At 40.5% G+C, this 17,232-nt stretch overlaps 1 protein-coding gene across 2 annotated transcripts; it reads left to right on the plus strand.

The window, feature by feature from the left end:
• Positions 1-57: 57 nt before the first annotated feature.
• Positions 58-14,381, plus strand: LOC147104369 (uncharacterized). 2 transcript variants are annotated; one of them, XM_085961668.1, is made up of 4 exons: positions 58-514; positions 11,833-11,962; positions 12,852-12,985; positions 13,459-14,381. In XM_085961668.1, the coding sequence occupies exons 1-4, from the start codon at positions 212-214 to the stop codon at positions 14,353-14,355; spliced, it is 1,464 nt and encodes a 487-aa protein (XP_085817794.1). In that variant the 5' UTR covers positions 58-211; the 3' UTR covers positions 14,356-14,381. The 2 variants fall into 2 exon arrangements, with proteins under 2 accessions (XP_085817794.1, XP_085817795.1); XM_085961669.1 differs by having other exon boundaries at positions 58-189.
• The last annotated feature ends 2,851 nt before the right edge of the window (positions 14,382-17,232 follow it).

The raw sequence follows: 17,232 nt of genomic DNA on the forward strand, positions 1-17,232 counted from the left end.
CCGACTGATTTACTGCTGATAATATTAATGGACTATTGGAGTCTCACTAAGGCGGAGAGCTGCGTTAATGAAGTTCTTGTGGATATAAAGACGAACTGTTATGTGGAGCTGTCAGCACAAAGAAGATGTTAGGAGCGAGTTAGATCTAACATCGGTGACATTTTTAAGCCAAAAATGAGCGAGATTCTGGTAGGCCTAGAACTCCTTTCTGATGAAGAGTCATACTATCGGAGACACTCGCCTTTCTCTTTCAGTTGCTGATCAACCTATTGTGCATTTCAAGAGTTACCTCTTTATATTTTGGAGTTTCTTTCTGACTGGAAACGGTGGCCAGCTTCATTGTGAGATCCGAGTAATTGTGTTCCTCCAGGGGATCTGGCAAAAATTAACCATGGCATCTGGTGAACGTTTTCCCGTGTGTTTACCAGAATGGAGTGTGGGTCTCAGGAAATTCAGATTTGTATTCTTGAGCCCTCCCAATGCAATTAAAGTGTGTCAAGATTTCCAGGTGGAGGTTGGTATTTAAAATAATAAAGTTAGAGCTTTCGTTATATTTATATACAAAGTGCCAAAGTCATACTGTTTTGGATGATAAAATGTAACTTCCCTAATTCTTGAAAGTACTATTTACATTATAAACAGAGGAGGGTATGATGACAGCTGTTATTTAATATCTGCATTTACTGTAAATTGATTCATTTGAATAAATTAAAAAAGCAAGATTTAAATTTTAGAAAGTGCAGGGCAAAAGATTAGAACAGATACAGCATCAAATTCAATATCACTTTTATCTGTTGCAACTGAGTGCATTATAGCAATGCCCATGTGCATTATTGCTTTCTTGCTCTGTTTAATTAAGTGAAAAATGAATATAGTTGTGAACACTCTGTATTCAACGTTCATCTCTCCTATTCCTTTTGTGTGGTATGCAAGGTGGTTAATTATATGCAAGAGAAAATGTCATAATCTTATTTGGCAACAGGCAACTTTCATGTCTAGGCTAAACAAAATTGTTCAGAACTGCATCTGATTATTACTCAAAACAAAATTAAGAGTTAAAAGAAAAAAGCAAGTCTTGCTATAGCGCCTTTCACAATCTCAGGATGTCCCAAAGCTCTTTACAGCAAATTAAGTACTTTTTTTGAAGTGTAGTCACTATTGTAATGTAGGAAATACAGCAGCCAATTTGCATACAGCAAGGTCCCACAAACAGCAATGCAATAATGATCAGGTAATCTGTTGGTTGAGGCATAAACATTGGCCAGGATACCAGGGATATCTCCCCTGCTCTTCTTCAACATAGTGCCATAGCATCTTTTATGTCCACCTGAGAGAGCAGATGGGGCCTCGGTTTAACGTCTCATCTGAAAGACGGCACCTCTGACAGTCTAGCATTCCCCCAGTACTGCACTGGAGTGTCAGCCTAGATTTTTGTGCTCAAGTCTGTGGAGTGGGACTCACAACCTTCTGACTCAGAGGCGAGGATGCTCCCAACTGAGCCATGGCTGAACTGTTCCACATGTGAGTAATATTAGGGTCCCTCTGGGATTCTTACACACTCCCAGTGCAGTGAAACCAATCAATAAAATAACTCCGATGGAAATGCTGCATTTTGTCCCAAGAGGTTTCCCTTTAAATAGGCCTCAATACATTCAGACCTAAGATATGCACACTGGCATGCTGAGTAATATTACACACACTGATAATAGTACATTGATCATTCTATTGGTCTGTCTTTGTCACCTCCAGATTCTACTCTCCAGAAACTCCAACTTTTCCAAATCTCTACCATTCGTATACTGTCCTGAACCAAGGCCTGCTCATCCATCAGTTCTGTCCTCACCAATCTATGATGGGTCCCTATTCCCTTGGACATTATATTTAAATTCTTTGTTCTCATCTATAAATTCCTTTGTGACTTGCCTCTACCCATCTGTACAATTTCCTCCTAAGTGCTCTGTTTTTCTAACTCAGGCCTCTTGTGCAATCTCCATCCCACCACCACTGATGGCAGAGCCTTAAGCCACTTTGCTCTTATACACTCGAACTCCCAAAACCTCTCCAACTCTCTCCACCTTTTAAAAATGTTCTCAAGCACCCATACCGTCAACCAAGCTTTCAATTACCCCTCCTAATTTCTGCCTTGCTGGTGTTAATAATGTGAATTGAGTTAAAACATGTGGAGAGAATGTTTCCACTTGTGGGAGAATCCAAAACTAGGGACCATAAATACAAGATAGTTACTTATAAATCCAATAGGGAAATAATTACATCATTACATAAATTTAAAACAGAAATAGACAGTTTCCTAGAAGTAAAGGGAATAAAGGGTTATGGGGAACGGGCAGGAATTTGGACATGAGTCTAGGTTTGGATCGGTCATGGCCCTGTGGGTAGCGGAGCGGGCCCAGGGGCCGTGTAGCCTGATCCTGCTCCTATTTCGTGTGTCTAATGCTGTTAGATTCAGGAGATGGTTCAGTGATAGTAGATTGGCGGTTAGGATCAGATCAGCCATGATCTTATTGAATGGCGGAGCAGGCTCGAGGGGCCGATTGGCCTACTCCTGCTCCTATTTCTTATGTTCTTATAAGTAGAAACTTCTTTACTTGGAGAGTGGTTAGAATGTGGAAGTCGCTACCATAAGAAGTGGCTGAGTCAAATAGCTTAGATGCTTTCAAAAGGAAACTAGACAAGTACCTGAGAGAAAAGGGAATAGAAAGATATGCTGAAAGGCTGAGATGAGGTAGATGGAATGTGAGGAGGCTCGTGTGAGTATAAACACTAGCACAGACTGGTTGGGCTGAATGGCCTGTTTCTGGGCTGTACATTGTATGTAATTCTATGTAATGCATATCCAAAATGCATTTAACCAAACGTTACGATGCCATTGATTTAAAATTAGTTTTCTAATAGTCGAAATATTGGGCTAGCTTTCCCTCAGTGGTGGATTTACTGTTAAAATATTACTGGAACTACACTTCTGTTAGTGTCACACCACTGAGAACCAGAACTTGCATTTCTATAGCACTTTTTCATATCTTCGGGATGTCCCAACATGCTTCATAGCCAATGAATTACTTTTGAACTGTAGTCACTGTTGTTTTGTAGAAACACACAGCAGCCAATTTGTACACAGCAAGGTCCTACAAACAGCAATGAGCTGAAGGACCAATTAATTTGTTTTAGTAGTGTTGATTGTGGGATAAATGTTGGCCAGGACATCAGGAGAACTGCTTTGCTCTTCGAATAGCTCCATGGGACCAGGCAAATGGGACCTTGGTTTAATGTCTATCTGAAACACATGCACACCCTTATTAAATATTCATGGCAGTCTGCCAGTGAGTGTCCTCAATTGGGAATCTGCCTCTGGGGGAAGAGGAAGAAAAATCTAGTGCTGTTGTAGCAGCTGGAGGATCCAAGAAAGCCATTTTCTATCTGTAACAATGTGGCTTGCTAAGAACATAAGAAATGGAAGCAGGAGCAGGCTTTTCGGCCCCACGAGCCTGTTCTGCCATTTAATGAGATCATGGCTGATCCGATTTTGGCCTCAACTCCACTTTCCTGCCCGCTCCCCATAACCCTTGACTCCCCTGTTGCTCAAAAATCTGTCTATCTCAGCCTTGAATATATTCAATGACTCAGCTTCCACAGCTCTCTGGGGTAAAGAATTCCAGAGATTCACGACCCTCTGAGAGAAGAAATTCTTCCTCATCTCCATCTTAAATGGGCGACCCTTTATTCTGAGACTATGTCCCCTCGTTCTAGATTCCCTGACGAGGGGAAACATCCTCTCAGCATCTACCCTGTCCAACACCGTCAGAATCTTATATGTTTCAATAAGATCACCTCTCATTCTTCTAAACTCCAATGGGTATAGGCCCAACCTGCTCAACCTTTCCTCATAAGACAACCCTTCCATCCCAGGAATCAACCTAGTGAACCTTCTCTGAACTGCCTCCAATGCAAGTATATCCCTCCTTAAATAAGGGGACCAAAACTGTACGCAGTACTCTAGGTGTGGTCTCACCAGCGCCCTATACAGTTGTAGCAAGACTTCCCTACTTTTATACTCCATCCCCCTTGAAATAAAGGCCAACATTCCATTTGCCTTCCTAATTACTTGCTGCACATGTTTGCTAACGTTTTGTGTTTCATGTACGAGGACACCCAGATCCCCCTGTGCCACAGCATTCTGTAGTTTTTCTCCATTTAAATAATATTTTTCTTTTTTATTCTTCCTACCAAAGTGGATAACTTAACACTTTCCCACATTATACTCCATCTGCCAAATTCTTGCCCACTCACTTAACCTATCTATATCCCTTTGCAGACTCTTTATGTTCTCCTCACAACTTGCTTTCCCACCTATCTTTGTATCGTCCGCAAATTTGGCTACAATACACTCGCTTCCTTCATCCAAGTCACTAATATAGATTGAAAATAGTTGAGGCCCCAGCGCTGATCCCTGTGGCACCCCACTAGTTACAGATTGCCATCCTGAAAATGACCCATTTATCCCGACTCTCTGTTTTCTGTTAGTTAGCCAATCCTCCATCCAATCTAATATATTACCCCCAACACCATGAGCTCTTATCTTATGCAGTAACCTTTTATGTGGCACCTTGTCGAATGCCTTTTGGAAATCCAAATACACTACATCTACTGGTTCCCCTTTATCCACCCTGCTCGTTACCTCCGCAAAGAACTCTAATAGATTTGTCAAACACGATTTCCCTTTCATAAGTTATCCACTTTGGTAGAAAAAACAGAAAGGCAAAGTATTTCCTGAATGGTGAAAGATTGGGGAATGCAGATACTCAAAGGGACCTGGGTGCCCTTGTACATGAGTCACTGAAAGTGAATGTGCGGGTGCAGCAAGCCATTAGGAAGGCAAATGGTATGCTGGCCTTCATTACAAGAGGATTTGAGTACAGGAGTAAAGAAGTCTTACTCCAATTATATAGGGCCTTGGTGAGACCACACCTGGAGTACTGTGTACAATTTTGGTCTCCTTACCGAAGGAAGGATATACTTGCCATAGAGGGAGTGCAATGAAGGTTCACGAGATTGATTCCTGGGATGGCGGGACTGTCGTATGAGAAGAGATTGAGTAAACTAGGCCTGTATTCTCTTGAATTCAGAAGAATGAGAGGGATCTCATTGAAGCATACAAAATTATTACAGGGCTTGATAGGGTGGGTGCTGGGAGAATGTTTCCCTTGGCTGGGGAGTCTAGAACCAGCGGCCACATCCTCAGGATAAAGGGTAGGCCGTTCTTAGAAACATAGAAGATAGGAGCAGGAGTAGGCTGTTCGGCTCCTCGAGCCTGTTCCGCCATTTAAAGAGATCATGGCTGATCATCCAAATTCACTACCCTGTCCCTGCTTTCTCCTCATATCCCTTGATCTCTTTAGCCTTAAGTAATATATCTAACTCCTTCTTGAATATATTTAATGAATTGGCCTCAACTGCCTTCTGTGGTAGAGAATTCCACAGGTTCACCACTCTCTGGGTGAAGAAATTCCTCCTCATCTCAGTCTTAAATGGCTTACCCCTTATCCTTAGACTGTGACCTCTGGTTCTGGACTCCCCCGCCATCGGGAACATCCTTCCTGCATCTAGTCTGTCTAGTCCTGTTAGAATTTTATAAGTTTCAATGAGATCCCCTCTCATTCTTCTAAACTCTAGCGAATATAAGCCTAATCGACCCAATCTCTCCTCATACGTCATTCCTGCCATCCCAGGTATCAGTCTGGTGAATCTTTGCTGCACTCCCTCCATGGCAAGAACATCCTTCCTCAGATAAGGCGACCAAAACTGCACACAATACTCAAGGTGTGGTCTCACCAAGGCCCTGTACAACTGCAGCAAGACATCCTTGCTCCTGTACTAGAATCCTCTCGCTATGAAGGCCAACATACCATTGGCCTTCTTAACCGCCTGCTGCACCTGCATGCTTACCTTCAGCGACTGGTGCACAAGGACACCCAGGTCTCGTTGCACTTCCCCTTTTCCCAATCTATTGCCGTTCAGATAATAATCTGTCTTCCTGGTTTTGCCACCGAAGTGGATAACCTCACATTTATCCACATTATACTGCATTTGCCATGCATCTGCCCAATCACCCAACCTGTCCAAATCATACTGGAGTTTCTCTGCATCCTCCTCCCAGCACACATGTCCACCCAGCTTTGTGTCGTCTGCAAACTTAGAGATATTACATCTAGTTCCCTCGTCTAGATCATTTATATATATTGTGAATAGCTGAGGTCCTAGGACCGATCCCTGCGGTACCCCACTAGTCACTGCCTGCCACTCGGGAAAAAGACCCATTTATTCCAACTCTTTGCTTCCTGTCTGCTAACCAGTTCTCTATCCAAGACAGTACCTTACCCCCAATCCCATGTGCTTTAACTTTGCACGCTAATCTCTTATGCGGGACCTTATTGAAAGCCTTCTGAAAGTCCAAATACACCACATCCACTGGTTCTCCCTTATTTATTCTACCAGTTACATCCTCAAAAAGTTCCAGTAGATTAGTCAAGCATGATTTACCTTTTGTAAATCCATGTTGACTTTGCCCGATCCTGTCACTGTTTTCCAAGTGCTCCGTTATTACATCTTTTATAATGGACTCTAGCATTTTCCCCACTACCGGTGTCAGGCTTACCGGTCTATAATTCCCCGTTTTCTCTCTACCACCTTTTTTAAATAGTGGGGTTACATTAGCTACCCTCCATGGGAACTGTGCCAGAGTCTATATTCAGGACTGAGATGAGATGAAATTTCTTCACACAGAGGGTGGTGAATCTTTGGAATTCTCTACCCCAGAGGGCTGTGGCAGCTCAGTCATTGGGTATATTCAAAACAGAAGTCGATAGATTTCTGACTAGTAAGGGCATCAAGGGATATGGCGATAGGGCCGGTGAATGGAGTTGAGGCAGCAGATCAGCCATGATCTCATTGAATGACAGAGCAGGCTCGAAGGGCCGAATGGCCTACTCCTGCTTCTATTTCTTATGTTCTTATAAAACCATGTTGACTCTGTTTGATTGTATTACGATTTTCTAAATGTCCTGCTACTACTTCCTTAATAATGGATTTGAGCATTTTGCCAATGACAGATGTTAGGCTAACTGGCCTATAGTTTCCTGCTTTCTGTCTCCCTTCTTTTTTGAATAAGGGCGTTACATTTGCGGTTTTCCAATCCGTAGGGACTTTTCCAGAGTCAAGGGAATTTTGGAAGATTACAACCAATGCATCCACTATCTGTGTAGCCACTTCTTTTAAGACCCTAGGATGCAGGCCATCAGGTCCAGGGGACTTGTCAGCCTTTAGACCCATAAATTTGCCTAGCACTTTTTCTCTAATGGTAGTGATTATTTTAAGTTCCTCCCTCCCTTTTGCCCCTTGATTTTCTATTATTACTGGGATGTTTTTGGTGTCCTCTACTGTGAAGACAGATACAAAATATTTGTTTAATGCCTCTGCCATTTTCTTGTTTCCCATTATTATTTCCCCAGTCTTGTCCTCTAAGGGACCAACGTTTATTTGAGCTACTCTCTTCCTTTTTATATACTTGTAGAAGCTCTTACTGTCAGTTTTCATATTTCTTGCTAGTTTACTCTCATAAGCTATTTTCTCCCTCTTTATTTTTTTTGTCATTCTTTGCTTGTTTCTAAAATGTTCCCAATCTTCTGGCCTACCACTAATCTTTGCAACATTGTTTGCCTTTTCTTTCAATTTGATACCATCCTTAACTTCCTTGGTTAGCCATGGTTGGTTCATCCTTCTCTTCGAGTCTTTCTTTCGCACTGAAATATATCTTTGTTGAGTCATGAAATATCCCTTTAAATGTCTACCACTACTGTCTTACCTTCTAATCTATTTTCCCAGTCCACTTTAACCAACTCTCTCCTCATACCTTTTGTAATTGCCTTTATTTAAGTTTAATACTCTAGTTTCAGACCAAGTTTCTCACCTTCAAACTGAACGTGGAATTCTATCGTGTTATGATCACTCTTCCCTACAGGATCCTTTACTATGAGATCATTAATTAATCCTGTTTCATTACACATTACCAGATCTAAAATAGTCTGTTCCCTGGTAAGTTCCACAACGTATTGTTCCAAGAAACTGTCCCAAATACACTCTATGAACTCGTCCTCAAGGCTGCTTTTGCCAATTTGATTTGTCCAATCTATATGCTACAATATCTGAGGTTGGTGTTTCTTCAGGGAACCAAACCCATAAACTTAAAAAAACTCTTCAGTTGAGGCGTTACTGCCTATAACCTGGCAAAGGAGGGCCCAGCCTTTGGTCCCAAGGTAAGGAGGCCCATAAGAGCATGATTGAGGCTCCATGGAAGAAGATGTTCTCAGCAGTGAAGGGCACCTCCCGCAATTCTCGTATGGCCAGACAAGTTCACTGGCCTCTCCAGGGTATCCAAGGTAATAGGAAGCTGCTGTACTTTGCAGCAATACACTAGAATAAACATTTATCCTAGTTGCACTCACCTTTCCTTCACAGCATTAAATACAATCTACAATTTGACTCTCCTCTGCTACTGGTCAAATTTCAATATTGCTTTATATACTATAAAATACTAGTGTGGTCTGACTCGGATTAGCTATTCCCCCACCTTACCAAGCCTTTGGCTCTCATTCCCATTTGAGGAGGAAGTCCTGGAACTGCTGTTCAAGCATGCAAAGAAACCTGTGCATGACAGAGTGGGAGAAATCTTTATTACTAATATTAGCTGACTTTCTGATTTCTGATGGGGTCAGTGTCAAGGCACTTCCAGTGGCAGGTTGTTGGAATCAGAATTTAGTTGCTTTCATTTTGTTTTACAATTTAAGTCATTAAATAAAAATTCTTAGCTAAAGGTATTGTTTGTGTGAGTTTATGCTGTTGAAGGGGACTGATGTTTGCACTGGGGTCATGTGAATGAGATACTTTGATGCTGGGCTTAGACATTGTGGCTGTTTTTAGTCAGTCAGATCCATGCCACTTCAAGTGACCAGGTGCTTGTTGATGCCTCTTTAAACTGCTGGTCTATTATGGGAAAAACTCTTCAGTACAAATCTACAATGGTGTGATAACCTATGTAAGCACGAGATGACAAGCTCTTTACCTTCTTTCAGGTAAAACTCCAAACACAGTTATGTATACAGAACAGAGTATTCTTAACAAAAACTAGCAGCAATAATACAAGCCAGCAAGTGCAACAGCACTTTCCCTTCCACTCTCTCTCTTCCACCACAGAATTTTCTGGGTTTTACTTTATATGCCCAACCTATCCCTACTCTTCGCTAGCCACAATTCTACCTTCCCACAGCCCAATCCTAGGATTGTTACAGCAAGAAGGGGAAGAAAAATAAAAAAAATTATGGCCATGTAAGTGGCTGAGAAAAAAGTTTTGAGGCAGGAAGAAGAAACCAATAAATAAAATGCATTTGCCTCTTTAGCAAGTACCGAGAGTTTACTGAGGACAAAAACATGTTATAATGTAAATAAGTGAGAGTAAGAGGTTTTGGAGAAGGAAGAACACAATTATTTGCATTGTAAGCAAGTTTTGTAAAATAGTAGGTAATAGTATTACAAGTATATCTGTGAGGTCTGCGTCACTTAGTATCAGCAATGTAAAATTTTCCCTCACGTTAGTCACACAATATATTGCTTCAACAAATTTGCTGTATTACAGTGATGGGCAAGCCACTGTCTCATGTTTAAGTTGCTACAGGACCACGTTCCACCTCACTGGCTACTAGTGAGCAATGCCATGGGAGTTCTACTGGTGTACAATGAAAAATACCTTTGATGTTACAGGCACAATGGCAACTTAATTTGAGAGGTGTAAAACTATTAAAAAATCCACATATTCTGACATGAAGCTGTGCAGTTTTCAGGGATATAATTTTAAAACTACTGTATGATGATAAAGTGCATCAAATATATCCTATCTAATGACTGGGACAGGAGGAATCATTATCTATTGTTTTTTGTATGTATTGGCATGCATTTGATAATCAATTGCTTATTTAAACCACATCCCTGAAAATGGAGAGCTTGATCATCTAGTAGTTTTCCTAAATACTATCATAATACCTCTAGCTTGCAGGCAAAGTGAAGACCAAAGTTTGAGACTGTTGTTCACTTTTCATCAAATTCAGTTGATTGTAAATCAAGCTGCTAGAAATGGCACTCCTCTGTCTAGTATTGTACGCAGTCTTCTCTTTGTTTGACATTCACAAGGCATACAGCCCAGGTGAGGGGTGATTCCAGGAGCTGGACTGAATGCAGTCTTGTCCTTTAGGAGGAAGGTACGGCGTATGAATGCACTTTGTTTGCCATGTTTCACATTTGTAAATGGGAGGGTGTGAGTTGAGGAACAATTGCAGGGTAAGCCTGAAAGGGTGGTGGAGGCAGACTCAATCATGGCTTTCAAAAGGAAATTGGATAAGTACCTGAAGGGAAAAATGTGCAGGGCTACGGGGAAAGGGCGGGGGAGTGGGACTAGCTGAAGTGCTCTTGCAGAGAGCCGGCACAGGCTCGACAGGCCGAATGGCCTTCTTCCGTGCTGTAACCATTCTGTGATTCTATGAGCTGTTATTTTCTACTTACTATGGAGATTGACTTTTTTGCCTCTCATAATTGTTAATCTACTTTGGGTAAAATAATTCCTGTACAGAATATAATACTATATATATTAAAAATCTACTGCAGGGCACACACTTCCAATCCAGAAAACTTACTTCCTGTTGTCGCGATTTTTGGTCACATTTACCATTGTAATTATATCGACTGTTATAATATAGTTGCAGGCTCTGGTCATTAGGTAGCTCTGTGGAGTGAGTTTCTGAAATCTCTTTCCTAACTCCAGCTTGCATATAAAAAACTTGTATTTATTACCTGACTATGGACAATGTTACGGGCAAGTTACTAGTACTAGTACTAGTACATACACATAATGATATATGTTATCCCGTTGTAGTGAATAATTTTGCTTTATTGAGATTTTCTGATTTCTTAATGTATTTTGATTGTTTCTAGATGACAATCCAGCCTCATGTATGTACACTGAAGTACTGCTCTATAATGTGCTAAGCAAGGGAAATGTACTCGACCAGGTCATGCTTTTAATTTTGAATATTTTATTATTCAGCATTTGGGAGGGGTGAGGAGATTGGACAGCATGCCTTAGCTACGCTTAAAGGTCACTTACATTTCCAGTTGGAAAATAAAGTATTTTTTGGTTAGCTGGGTGTCAAACGTGTGAAAACTGATCACTGTGCTTAAGAGTTGCCAAATCAAATTGAAAAACGCACAAGTACAATTCTAATTTGCCTGATATGGCACACCCTCTCTAGGTATGGATATGCCTTAGCCGAGAGAACTTAATTACAGGTTTCCAAAAACTAAGGATTTGGGATCCACAAATGTGCATAGTACTGGAGTTTAACGGGCTAAAATCACATAGCTTAACAGCACAGAGCATTGGTTAGCTTCCCACTGCTTGGTAAGCTAGGATCACTCTATCTGCTAGAACATTGGCTAGCAGGGAGTTGAATCAGAAGGTTCTCAATCCCCGCCCAGTGACAGATCTACCCTTCCAAGCCTCACCAATGACTCAGGCTGGCTGATCAATCAGAAAGCTGCAAACCTACCTTGCTCAGGTATTAGATTATTAAGTCTCAGAGAATTAACTCAGTAAAAATGAGATATGGTGCATGGAAAACTAACAAAGCAGAAAATAAAACCACAAGGTTTATGGATTTTATATCTAGTAATACATTTGTTACATTTTTTAATTTCTCTTTCCCTCACCTTCAGGAGAACTTGACCCCACTTTTTCTTGGTGCTGATGTTGTTGCAAAAACTGGCATCCGCACTGAAAATCATCCAAGAATTCATGCAAAATTTGCAAAGAAAGGATTGGCAACAAAGCTCAGCTTTAGTTCAGGTACTACATTAATTCTTGTTTGAAACTACAAATTAGAATCTATAGGGCTACTCAAAGGAGTATGCAAATCTGTAGAAGGAAAACACTTCTTTTAGGTTTGACTACTCACTTTAGCTATGTCCCTCATATACACAAGATAATTAAGGATGACAAAGACCATTTACCCAATCTTAGTTCATTAATCCTAGTTTGTCCATGCAGAAAGACACTAAAGTCCTCTCCATTGCTTCTTATCCAATTGTTTCTTAAATAATTCCATGGTGTTTACCTCTACTTTTACATTTGGAAGTCCATTGCATGTACTGATCATTCTTTGTATGAAGAAGAATGTGCTGATATCAGGCCCAAATCTGCTTTAACTAGTTCGAACCTATGTCCCTTTGTCTTCCTCACACATCTTCATTTGAAATAATTTTCTAGATTTATCTTGTATACTTCAATAAGATCACCTCTCAGATGCCTCATTTCAAGTGTCTCCAATCTTTTTTCATAATTCAGACCCGACAGTAGGGATCAGCTTCTCTGCACTACCTCCAGGGCTTAAATGTCTCTCTTCTGTTTTGGTAACCAGAACTAGACACAGTACTCAAGATGTGGTCTAACCAGAGAGCTGTAAAATTTGATCATGACTTCCTCTGACTTGTAATCTACTATTCCACGACCAGCTATACCTCTTTTCTATGTTGTTATTTCCCCTGCTGGCTATCCCTTTTACTGTGACCACCCCACGTCTCTGATGATAGCCTAGCCTCTGCTGTAATCTCCTTTGCTGCCCTTGACATCTGAAGGTTGTCCACAAAAAAAGTTGCTTACACTGTCCTCCCAGATTGACTCTTCTCTATTTCTCTTCCATTCATATTTATGATTTCTGCAAAATATTTGTTTTCAGAATTTCGATTTGAACGACTGAAGATACCAACAGTGGTGAACAATTTGTGGTTTTACAGCATTCAGGGACTGTTTCGAGTTGCTTTTGAGATGTACAGTAAAGAGCAACAGTTAGAAGTCCTTGTTGTGCTTCAGGTACGATTAGCATTTGAAAGAAAAATGTCAGTTGTAAAAGATTTTGCTGCTATTGAATAGATCACAACTCTATAAAGCATTATTTGGCCTTAATTATAATTCTTAGTGTAATGCAACTTCAAATGATAATTCCTTCACCTTTATTAATGTGTATGTTGTAATACAAAGCTTTAGCATTTTACAATATTTAAAGTTTATTTTTGACACTTATTAAATGTATTATCAATTAAAATGTTAGTCTTAAATGTGTTCAGGTACAGAGATAGTACAATGTTTAGCACAAACAAGAAGGACCACAGAGTGTAGGATTGTGGGTTTAGACCAATCATATATGCCTTGTCAAACTGCTGAATTCCTGACTTCAGCTGCATTGACGCAGGAAGTGTTAAACCGTCTTTTGTGAAAATTTAAAATAAACCAAATGGCTATCTGATATTTTGGACTACCATAATCATTTTTTTTTCTTGTGGTAGGATTTGTGGAAAGCAAGAATAAATGACCCCATTCTGAATCAAAAATATGATATTAAGATTCTGCAAAACTTCTCTAATGAAGAACTGCTTGAAAACTGCCTTCCTGAAACAAAGAGCCACAAAAGTTCCTCTGCATTACATTCAAGCATTCAAGGTGCTAATCTGGTACCTGATATTAATGTATATAGGACAGCTGCTTCACCTTTGGATTGTACCTACAACAACAGTACTGTGAATCAGGGTGACCATAACTACTGTGCCCAAGAAGAAAGAATTTTACAAGAAACTGAAGAACCTTGTGTAGATAACTCACTGTATGTAGAGGTTGTGGGTTATGATTCTTTGTCCATCAAGTTTAGATCAGTTTATCAAGCTTTTAAAATTTTACCATTGCAAATACAAAAGGAACATGAGAAAGCAATCATACTGTTACTTGATTTTGTAGAACTCCTAATAAGTGAAACCATATCTGCACAGAAGTTGGCTGATATGATGCTGCAACTTCTGACCCATCTTCAAGACTTCATTATCAAAACAGAAACCACTGAAACAGGGGTTAATTCTATTTATTGTAGTCACATGCTTTATACTGTAAGTAATTGGTTGGGACATCAGTTTTATTCTGCTAATGCCTCTATTAGCAGGCAAGTAGAAGAGTTTAAAACAACCCACATCGACAGAATCACAGACTTACCACCTGCTGAGGAACTGGTAGACAAACTATTTCCTGATGCTATGAAAGTTTTGCTGTTAAGCTGGATGGGGCTTGATGATAATTCTGCCTTGTGGAAACGGCAAAGTGAATATCCCATAGTGCTACTTATATTAGAGTTTGCCAATCATAATCTAATTACTGGTGTAGCTCATGTTTTGTATTCTAGCTTGATCTGTAAATAAATTTTTAAGTAGGAATTTGGACAGTCTTTAAACTGGATGTCACTGCTTCAATTTAGGTACCTTTTGAAGAAGTTAAATCATTTTTAACAGTAAAAAATCATTTTGGAAGTCCACACAGGCATTTGGAGATGTTATTTCACTAAACTTCCATTATCATAAACTTGGTTTGTTGCTGGGAGAGAAAGTGGGGTGGTGACTTTGTAAGCAATAGACTAAAAGTGTGAGAAAAGCACAATACTGTAGATGCTGGAATTCTGAAACAAAGACAGAAAATATTGGAAACACAGCAGGTCAGCATCTGCGAAGATGCAGATGAGTTTATATTTTGGATCTGGACCCTGTTTATGTTTCGGACTGTAAGCATGATTTGGATACTAAACTGTAGATCCATCAAACTACTTTTATTGTCTGAAAAGATTCCATGAGTCCATGGATTGCTTCTTAATTTCTTTTTACAGTTGCATAGCTATGCTTATTTCTGGTTTATTTTCACACAAATTATTTCTATTAAAATACAATATTAATTGTACATTATCTCATATCTTATGTCTACAGACAGTTCCATTATAAATGTATATGTACACATTTATAATGGAAACTGCTTATGCAAACTTGCCATGCTGTAATTGCACCCTCGTGCCCTGACTATAATTTTAACTGTGGCTTGAGTGGATTTTCATTGAGGAGGCGTGTAGAAGGCGGGACTACAACTTTCGGGGTTGTAGTCCCGCCTCCATCGAGTTGTGGCCAATCCACGCGATTTTCACTTGATTGACCTTGTTAAGCCCGCCCAGCGGGCTCAGCTGGCTAATTAAGGGCCACCCGGCAACAGGTGACGTCACAGATTGACTTTTCATCAGTCAAAAGCTTTTGACAGATGAAATATCAGTGTTTGACAGCTCTTTGAAGCTGTCAAACACTGAATCTGTACTCCAAGTTAATTCCTTCCTCTCAGGCTGATTTAAGAGATCTCGCCAGAACAGAAAGCTGAATGCTGCAACTTTTGACAGCTAGCGGCCATTCTGCTTTCTGTGCCGGTTTTCCCTCCCCCTCCCCTCTTTTTTTTTACATGGCAGCTATCTCTTTCTGCCAGTACATTTCACACCTAATCTGAGCCGTCTTTTGTCTCTTTACTAGTCCTATCACCATCTCGTCTCGTTTTGAATACCTCTTAATGTCTATTCACTTCTTTTGTTCCCTCCCCAGTCCTGCCTTTCGATCTATTTCATTTCCTTTCCAGTTTTGAAAAAGGGTTTGACCCGAAACGTCGACTCTAATCTCTCTCCCCGGATGTTGCCTGGCCTGCTGAGTTTTTCCAGCATTTTCTGTTAAGTCATCACAAGTGCTGCTTTTAGGGCACCACTAATGTAAGAAACATATGGTCCAATCAAACTAAAAGCAGCCAAAATAAGCAACAATGTCCCAACAAAAGTAAAGGGAACCTTCCCAACTATATCATGTCATTAGTGTTTATAAGACACTCTATACCCTGCGGTGCCCACCAGTCAGGGGAAGACATCAAGTGTACTAGTGGACACTGCATGCTCCCTCTCCAGGGTCACCCTGGCACACACAAGACTGCAGAAGGCAGGCAGGCAGCCAGAGTGACCCGCCCATCCTGGACCTACAAAATGCTGTTTTAGCCAGGCCCAATAGCAAGTCCACGAGAAGATCCACCAAGGCTAATTGTAGCACCCCTATCACTAACAGCACAAGCCAACGATTAGACCTCGGACCTTACTGGTCTGCATAGCTCTGTTACTCACTGCCTTCCAGCTGAGCCTTTAATGAAAAAACAACAGAAAATGCTGGAAAAACTCAGCAAGTCAGGCAACATCCGTGGAGAGAAATTTGAGTTGACGTTTCGGGTTTGACCCTTCTTCAAAACCTTTAATGAAGCTCTATGTTCTGTGCTTAAGGCTCCTACATTATCTGTAGTTCCTAGATGGTGTAATGATTATGTATTTTACACCAGAGAAGGTAAGCTATGCAACTGAGAAAAGCAGAGGAATCTCTTGGGAGTCTTCAGACATGAAAGACAAGATCCTTCTTTTGCTTAACCATACTCACTTATCTTTCTCCTGCTACTAACTTTAGTCAGAATCCATGCTGGTTGTTTGTGTACAACCACTTCAAAGAACAAAGTAGCAATCTCTCCCTCCTGCCATCCACCATTTTTTTAAAAATGTTCTCATTTTGGTTTATAGCCCTCCCTTCCAAGTTGTGCTAATATTAAGTGGGTAGTCACTATGCCTCCATGAACAGTTCTTCTAATTTCTGTTGAGAACTGGTGCTTTGAATAATTCTGAAGGCAATCTACAGCCATTATAAGGTGTTTCAATATTTAATTTTCACAGGACCATTTCAAGAAGTGATTCAGTTGGTTTTCTTTCCACCACACATTCAACCCTCCTTGCAGGTTACTTTTATGCTGAACCTGACTTTTAGGGGGGGATACAGTACCATGGATGACAGCAGTTCGCCATTACCTCATCCAGCATTGTGAGCCTAGACTCAAGTGTCCACAGGCTACTGAATAGCAATCAGACATATGAACAAATGATAAATAGGTGTGTTAGTTATCGTATAGTCTTCCTCACGGTAAATCTTTTCAGTTATATTCATTTTTCCTGATTTCCCACTCTTTGTTCCGAGTCCTTAGATCTTATTTTAGAATCACAAATCATATCGTCCAGGATGGGAGACTGCAATAGCTCTCAAGATCATCAAAGCGTTATGTTAGCCCTCATTCTGAGGGAGTGCCTCACCGTCAGTGGCACTGTCTTTAGAATGAGACATTAAACTGAGGTGGGCGTAAGAGATCACGTGGCACTATTTCAAAGAGCAGGGGAGTTATCCCCGGTGTCCTGGCTAACT

The sequence above is a fragment of the Somniosus microcephalus genome, chromosome 19 (assembly GCF_052327205.1).
Source record: "Somniosus microcephalus isolate GS21.2 chromosome 19, FLI_Smic_1.0, whole genome shotgun sequence".
NCBI lineage: Eukaryota > Metazoa > Chordata > Chondrichthyes > Squaliformes > Somniosidae > Somniosus > Somniosus microcephalus.